The 7,798-nt window shown below is 53.9% G+C and overlaps 3 protein-coding genes across 3 annotated transcripts; 1 reads left to right on the top strand and 2 right to left on the bottom strand.

Annotated features, from left to right (window-relative positions):
* Positions 1–869: 869 nt before the first annotated feature.
* On the top strand, positions 870–2,611 carry COL26b_011259 (uncharacterized protein; the record flags this gene model as incomplete). Its single annotated transcript, XM_053183931.1, has 2 exons — positions 870–1,565; positions 1,619–2,611. 2 exons carry the CDS (start codon positions 870–872, stop codon positions 2,609–2,611), a joined length of 1,689 nt encoding a protein of 562 aa, XP_053032134.1.
* Positions 2,612–2,903: 292 nt separating this feature from the next.
* On the bottom strand, positions 2,904–4,239 carry COL26b_011258 (uncharacterized protein; the record flags this gene model as incomplete). Its single annotated transcript, XM_053183930.1, has 4 exons — positions 2,904–3,259; positions 3,337–3,364; positions 3,523–3,837; positions 4,051–4,239. The coding sequence occupies 4 exons, from the start codon at positions 4,237–4,239 to the stop codon at positions 2,904–2,906; spliced, it is 888 nt and encodes a 295-aa protein (XP_053032133.1).
* Positions 4,240–6,404: 2,165 nt separating this feature from the next.
* COL26b_011257 (uncharacterized protein) lies at positions 6,405–7,691 on the bottom strand (the record flags this gene model as incomplete). The annotated part of the gene is made up of 1 exon (XM_053183929.1): positions 6,405–7,691. The coding sequence occupies one exon, from the start codon at positions 7,689–7,691 to the stop codon at positions 6,405–6,407; it is 1,287 nt and encodes a 428-aa protein (XP_053032132.1).
* Positions 7,692–7,798: the final 107 nt, after the last annotated feature.

Here is a 7,798-nt window from a genome sequence, read left to right as displayed (position 1 = left end):
CTGCCAGGCACCTTTTGGCCCCGCAAGGGTCCTCTGCCGGATGAACCGAGCCCGCAGGAACCGTACACACTGCTTATTCCATTCTGTCAACCCCAGGTCGATCTAGTATGCTATTCCTGGAGTCACCACAGTAGGTCAGTGGATATTCTGCCCAGTGTTAATAAGAATTGCACCCAGCTCTTAGGACAAAGAGATGAAGAGGCTGTTGCCACACCCACCGTATGTAGAGGTATGAGGCGGTGTTTAGCGTAGTGCCAAGAAAATGTCCCTCGATTCTCGTACCACATGCTCAAATCTGAAGATGTTGACGCTCAGAAAGGCAAGTCTGGCTGCAGAGAACCGGAAGACCCAGCCGAATGTTGGGTTGGCATGCGCTTAGCTTGTAGGCGATAGAGTAAGTGGCCAAGAAGGTTTAGTAAACATATACTCTACACTCCCCGAGAATGATTCGAAGATTCCGGGTTCACGCGAAAGATGTCCCGCAAATCCCAACTTGGGCATACTGATGTTTTTGACATCATCAAATGTTCAAGGCCAAGACATCGCGATATTTCATGTTCACATGGAACTCCACAGCGGCCATGGACCGTGGTTCGCGAACTCCGAGCTATTCACTGACTTGCCTTCGACAGCGCCCGTATGTCAGATCTCAACAAACGACAACAGCATTGACAGGATTGCGATTTCGGATGCTCGGAGATGCTGTCGTTTGCTAGCTTTCATCCACATCTATAAAGGCGGTAACTGTTCTCCTCTAAATCAGCCACATTATATCAACGAAATCATCCCGACTTTTCTCACTTTTTCTACGGTGGCCTCAGGGTACCATCCACTCTTTACTACCTCAAATTCTTTCAATGTCATTCAGGATGTTTGGAAACCAACCACTCATTCATCTGTTCTTTCTCGTGACTAATCTTTGGTCTCTCATCTGCGCCGGAGCTCCTACATCACTCATCTATGTGTATCGCGGGGATTCCAGATCACCGGCCGAGATCCAGGAGGCGGGTGGCTTTCTCCCCAAGGGCCAAAGCGCTTTTGGTGCCATCGCTCCAGATATCAGTCTCTTCAACCACGCAAAAGCTTCTTTAGACGATAGCTCTCGTGATGATTACGGCTACGTCTTTACCTCATCCTCTATCGATATTGCGGAACGCTTCCTCTACATGAGACCTGCAGGTTACATTTACAAGATCCACGTTACCGCCAACATGATTGACATCATCGGCACCTTGGGCAAGCATAACCCCTTGAACGACGAGCCTGAATACGCTGCTCTGGGCGGTATCAAGTTCGAGCAAATCGTGTCTTGGAGGGCCTACGAGAACGGCAAGTCTGGTGAGGAGGAGCTCAATAAGGAGTTCAACGAGAAGGTCTACAGCGCCACCGTCGCTGGAGGCGTGCAGTATCAGCTTGAAGGATTTCTTAAGACCAACAAAGGTTGCGAAGGCCAGCCTGGAAGGACTTTTCGTATCACCAAGCGTCGTTTCGGCTTCGGTCTCGGATCTCTCAAGTCTGGCTTTGGAGCCCTCAGGGGCATCAAGGGAGTCAAGTCCATTTCTAACGTAGGAGACCGTTATGACTATCGCCAATTAGGTGATGCTGACATCTTTGATAGGTTTTCAAGTCCAATCCGTTGAAGAAGGGTCCTAAGACGTCTCCTTTCGGCTCAGCTCCGCAGGCCCCGGTCAAGTCAGGTCCAGGACGAAAGGTGCCTGACCTCGATCCTACGCCTGCCCCTCCTATTAACCAGGGCCTTCCTGCCGACAAGAGCCCCATGGACAACACTCCGGCTACCAAGACTCCTGGTGTAGACAAGAGTCCTGACAATGCTCCTGGAGAGAAGAGCCCCGTTGACAAGACACCTGTCGACAAGACTCCGTCTCAGGCGGCTCCCAGCGTCAAGCCCGATATTGATGGCACTCCTCGACAGCAGCCTGGTGACATGCGACAGGGTCCTGATGACCAAGTTCCTGCCGATGGGACTAACGGACGCCTAGGAGGTGTCGGGGGATCAGGAATGCCAATCGCCATAAACCCTTTCCCGGCAGCTGGATTCCCCATGTCACCCTTCCCAATGACTCCATTCCCATCTACCACCGGCACAGACACCACGATGGACACTCCGGTTGACAGCACGCCTGTTGATGGAACCACCACCGATGGCACCTCTACTGATGGTACCTCTACTGATGGTACACTCGCTGAGGGGACTTCTGCTGACGGCACCTCCACTGATGGCACGACGGTCGATGGCACAACTCCGGTTGATGGCACGCCTGTCCCTACTACCTCTACTACACCTCTTGACGAAACTCCAGTTGAGGACACACCGGTGCAGGAGACACCTGCTCATGACGTTCCCAGCCAAAAGGCTCCGGTTACCGACACACCTGTCAAAGACCCTCCTAGTAAGGATACTCCCACCGACGACGTCCAAGTCAAGGACACGCCAGTGAAAGAGACGCCCGCAAAAACAACACCTGGAAAGGACACGCCTGTCCTGGACACTCCTGTGAGCCAGCTCCAAGCTCGTCAGGCTCAAACTTGCGCCAGCCCCAAGTCCGCCTACGAGATTGCGAAGGCCTACTTGGCGAGTGTGAATATGTGAATGAGCACAGTCGCCAAGCCGGAGGCTTGTTGAATAATTTAGGGAAGACGAATGGTGTTAACGATAATGCTGCGGGCGCAAAGACTTGAAACGTGTAATTTGTTGCGATGGACCCTTTTTCATTTGTAAAAGATCTGCCGCGGAATCCAACCACATAGACTTTAGATCGGTATAGACAAAATATTTTTACACCCCTACTAGGCTAGTACCTCTTCGCGCTTGTTCATGTGCCTGTTTACTATTTGTCTATCACGCTGTTGTCCTTAAGACAACGACTTTCGTGCATAAAACCTTATCTGTGTCTTTTTTGGTTGTCCATCTCAATCTGAACAGATACCTCTTGCGTCTTCATGATGATGTGCTTCTGGCTGTTGTCGTCATCATTCAGCTGTACCCAGTTGTCTCGGTTACCCGTCTGGCAGTTCGACACCGTCATCGCCCGTCCACTAAGGTTGTTCAACTTAACTCCATTGCTTCCCTGGTACCCAGAGTCTCCATGCAAGGGGGTTGAACCGGTGTTGTTGTACGAGCCCTTCGAAGACTTGTCAAGCCAGAACTTGAGGAGTCCTCGGAGGGATGGCAATGAGCCTGCGATGATGCCGATACCGCATTCAAAGATTGACCAGATGACGATGTTCGCAATGTTGTCTGCAAGTAGATTGGGCATTAGTCTCCAGTTCTCTCAATGGTATGGTGGTCTGCTTGAAATGCGGTTCGGCACTCACGCAAGTAATCGTCTACAACGTTGTAGTACTGGAGATATGGTAGACGAATGATGGTAGCAGCGCTTGCACTTTACTCTGATTAGCAAGAGGTTGGATGCTGTTACGGCGGGGAACTTACATGGCACCCAAAGCAAGAACTGCACACACCGAAGCCTTCACTCTGGACTTCATCTGTAACCCACATACAACCACAGTCGGCACGATAGCGCAAGTCCAGTCAGTGATGATCGCCATCACCGAAATCAGATAGCTGATACTGGTGATAATGTTGGTCGGTGCGCAGGACCCGTCAAGAGACTTGTCCCAAGTGTAACTGACGGGCCTGCAGACGGCTATGACAGCGATGAAACCAATCGTGGTGCTGAGGATCGACGCGATCATGGCAGTCCAGAGAATGACGCGGTACCTCTTCCTGTTTGTGATCCGGAAAACGGTGAAGCAGATGCTGGCTTTGATGAACGGCAAACTCCAGGCGTAGGTGATTTGGAAGAAGACTAGCCACTGCGAGACGGTCAACTTCGGTTTGCAGAGAGTGATGGATTGAGGGATGTTCACCTTGATACCTGCCACAGAGTTCCATTCCTCTAGACGCGCATCTTTCGTCCCCATACCCGCATAAACAGCGATGGAAGTAAAGGTGCAGCATGCCAGGAAAATCCCCTTCAGATGTCAGATTGCTTCTGCAGTTTGTGGTGTCAAGGCAGTTCAACTTACCAACCCGACTATCATGAGAAAGTCGTCAAGTCCAAGAGCGCCCGTGTTCTGACGAGCCCAGACACGAAGGATGACAACGATCAGGGAGATGGCGCCGAGGCAAATGGTCACACCCAGGGTGGCCACACCAATTGGGTCCGGCTGGGTGATCCAGTTCACCTCCATCTCGTCGAACGGTTTTGCAGCCATTTTGATCGAGAACCTGATGCCCGGGATTGAAAAACGAATGAACAGGAAAAAAGGAGAGACCAGCTATCATGGACGTCGCTCAACATCATCCACGAAGAATGACTGGAAATGTACTCAAAAACGAAAAAGGGGCAAACCGCGAAGTAGCATCATCGCGAGCTTCGCGTTTGAGGTGGGTAGATGCGATCGACAAACAGCCATCTCAGAGTCCCATCGCCAACGGCTTCCCGTTCGAACCCGCCACCAAGTACAACCCGAGGGCCGCCATTCTGAATATCCCAGGAGTCATTTCGCTATTTCATGCTTCATGGCATCGAACCCTTGCAGTCCAGGGAACGCGCAACATTACCAGCCACAACAGGCAGAGATCCACAGCCGTCTTCACCGACGTTTCTCGGAGATGCCAAGGGCTAGAGTTGAAAGATCTTAATCCATGTCCCAACAGAAGTCTCAAGGAGAAGAGTCCCGCTTTGATGGTAACTATGTGAGGTTATCATGGCTTCCAACAGTAGTTCAAATCCCGAGGTCCTGGGAAATTGTGAGTCCATCCATGATCTTGCCTCTTCGGAACACGGACGGGGGCGACAACAAGGAGAACAGGGTGCTGTTGGAACAGTTCCTTTGAGTTGAGATCCCACGATCTGCGAGCCACTTTAGTCCTGTGGTACTCGCGGTGGGGATACAAGAGGTCGTTGGCGGCGAATGGGTCAGACTGAAGGGATATCATGCCTACAGGATTGTTCTCCCCGGGACAGTTCAACGAGGTCATACACCGTTGGAACACCCTAACATCTGATACACCCCTGTCGGATCCTGATGGATGAGCGGAGCTTCCAAGGCGGAAGGCCTCCCGGGTGAGAACTCTGTTCAGGCAAGTCTCGGTTGCGGCTCTGTTGGAAGTCAACTTGCACTTCCCTGCACTTGCCCCCACGACTCAAGGGTGCGGTTGGCCTTGAGTTGTCATCGAGGCCGTGCAACATCGACGTGGAAGTGAGGTCGTGGAGTGGGGAGTTTCCGACCGAACAAATATCTACCCCTGTTCCAACAGGAACGGCTCATTTGCATCCATGATGGACCCTTGCAACGGTTCTGCACCGCAGGAACAACACATCGAGCAACCGCAAGCAGTCATGTGGTACAACATGAGATGAAGAAATTCCTCAACGGTATTTGAACCACCAGTTTGGTAAACATCGTCTTTTGTAACCTCACTGGTCAAAAAATCCTTTTGCTGTCTCTGCTCTGTTGGATGAAGTTATTCTGCTTCGCCTTTGGCGTGGCACGTATTACCAATTCCTTGTCCAAGTTCTGATCCCCTGTACCAGTAACCAGCAAGTGCAGTTTGCCCCTGTCGCTCTTGTTGTGGGTTATGTTGTGGATTGTGCTCAAAAATGTTGTCCTGTCATCCGTAGACCTACGTCTAAGAAAAGAGCGTAGCATCGTGAACCAGCATGCGCGTCCCGTATCTGTGCCTCCTCGGTTGTGATGGAGCGGGCCCGCCCGTACAGCGCCGATCTGCCATCTTCATTGCGCTCCGACCCTTTTCAGAAAGAATACCGATGCAAGAAGGACCAACAACCCTCTCACGTCCCAGAAAGAGTAAACGCCTGGCCGATCAGCCCGGGTGCCTTTTCCGCGTGTCCAGTGTGACGAGTAATAATTTGAAACTCGGCTATTGGGCGACAAGATTGCCCTGCAGATGAGATGACTTTTTGACGAGATGTCGTTGGTTCAGACGCAGGCGGGGTGCGGAGGTCGAAGCCGACTCCGAATCCTGTTGGAACCCTTTGGCACGGGTTATCCACAATTATCCCGCCAGGGATCGCGCGCGGACGTCTTCCCCGAGGGCTGGAGTGGCCGGGACCTTGGTTGGGGAGCTCCATTTCTTCAGCGAGGAGTCGTTGAATGGGCGGCTGCCGGGAGAGGGATGGGACACGTCGGGAGGGAAGGAGTGAAGGATTTCATATGCCGGGCTCTTCATTACGTCTAGACGTTGCGGGATGCACATGCTGGATTGACAGGTTGAAGAAGAGGTATCAATTTGGGAAAGATCAGCTCAAGTTCAACGGTGCTCTAACGGCCACGAATTATTCACAATTGCATCAACTCCGCTTCTTAACTGCCAAGCTCTAATGTACACGTGCAATTACCCATCCACCGCGCAATCATCCCTCGTGAGGTGCACGCACCGTGCCAACACAATCATCCTTGCGCGTAACAAAGATGCCCTCGCGAACCTCGCCCTCCAATCCACCGAGGGCACCCGTCGTGTAGAAGCCGAGCATGCGCTTGATCCTGTCGGACAGCTTGGCCTCGACATCCTTGCGCAGGGACAGGAAGTTGTTCTCCTGCTGGCGGATGAAGGAGCGCATGAAGAACATGAGAATGACGGGGCGCTCGCCGGCCTCCTCGCGGTTGGGGCCGGTGGCGTGCCACAGACGGCTGTCGAAGACGAGCGCAGTACCCGCCGGGCCTTCTGCGGCGATGGTGCCGTCGACGGTGAAGAGGTCGTCGGGCGCAATCTGGCCGAGGTGAGAGGCGGGGAAGACGCGAGTGCCGCCGTTCTTCTCCGTGATGTCCTCAAAGTACCACATAATGTTCAGGCCGAAGGCCATGTCGCGAACGGGCGGCTGGATGGCGACCTGGTCGGTGTGCAGCTGCATCGGCACGTTCCCGGGACGCGCAATGTTGGCGCTGTAGCTGTGGATGAGCGCGTGCTCGCCCAGAAACCAGGGGACGATCTCGTCAATCAGGGGGTGGTTGAGCAAGTCCAAAAACTCCTCGCCCTTGTTGATGAGGGTCCAGATGCGCTGGTTGGGGGCATTCGGGCCGCCATCGGCAGCAGACACACCTGCCTTGCGCTCGCCGGCCGCCTGCTCCTGCGTGGCCTTCTTCAGGATGGCGACCTGCTCGGGGGTGAGCGCGTTCTTGACGAGGCCGTAGCCGAACTCCTTGACGTCGCGCTTGACCTGCTCGATGTCCTCGGTGGGCTCGGGCAGGCGGGCGAAGGCACCGGGGACGACCTTCTTGGGCGGGACGGGCGGGTTGGGGGTGAGCAGGTCGGCGAACTTGATGGCGACGGGGACGTTGCCCTTGGGCATGGCGGCCTCGTGGAAGAAGGCATCCTTGAAGAGGCCATAGCGCGGCTCGAGCTTGCCCTCGTAGAATTGGGCGATGTACTCGGGCTTGATGGTGATCTTGGTGTCGGGCTCGTCGGGGCAGGAGGTCAGGAGCTTGGCCTCGGGGCCGCGGGCGTCGAGGAAGACGGGGGCGCGGTCGCCGAAGGTGAGGGAGGCGAGGGCGTTGAGCTGGGAGAGGAGGGGCAGCTTCTCGGTGATGACCTCGTGCGCGCGGGCGACGTCGGCCTCGACCTTTTGGGCGAGGTTGCTGTAGGACTGCTTGCTGAAGTCCAGCCCGGGGGTGAAGGTCTTTCCTGGTGCGACGCCGGCCATCGTGATGTTGTTGTATAAGCCAAAGATGAACAAAATTGGGGGTATCAATATGAATCAGAGAGATGAGTGAGAGACGAGCGCTGACGATGAGCAAACGGAAGAGCAAA

Source organism: Colletotrichum chrysophilum (genome assembly GCF_026319265.1).
Source record: "Colletotrichum chrysophilum strain AFK26 chromosome Unknown scaffold_134, whole genome shotgun sequence".
NCBI classification, from domain to species: domain Eukaryota; kingdom Fungi; phylum Ascomycota; class Sordariomycetes; order Glomerellales; family Glomerellaceae; genus Colletotrichum; species Colletotrichum chrysophilum.
This window is presented reverse-complemented; position numbering and strand designations above follow the sequence as displayed.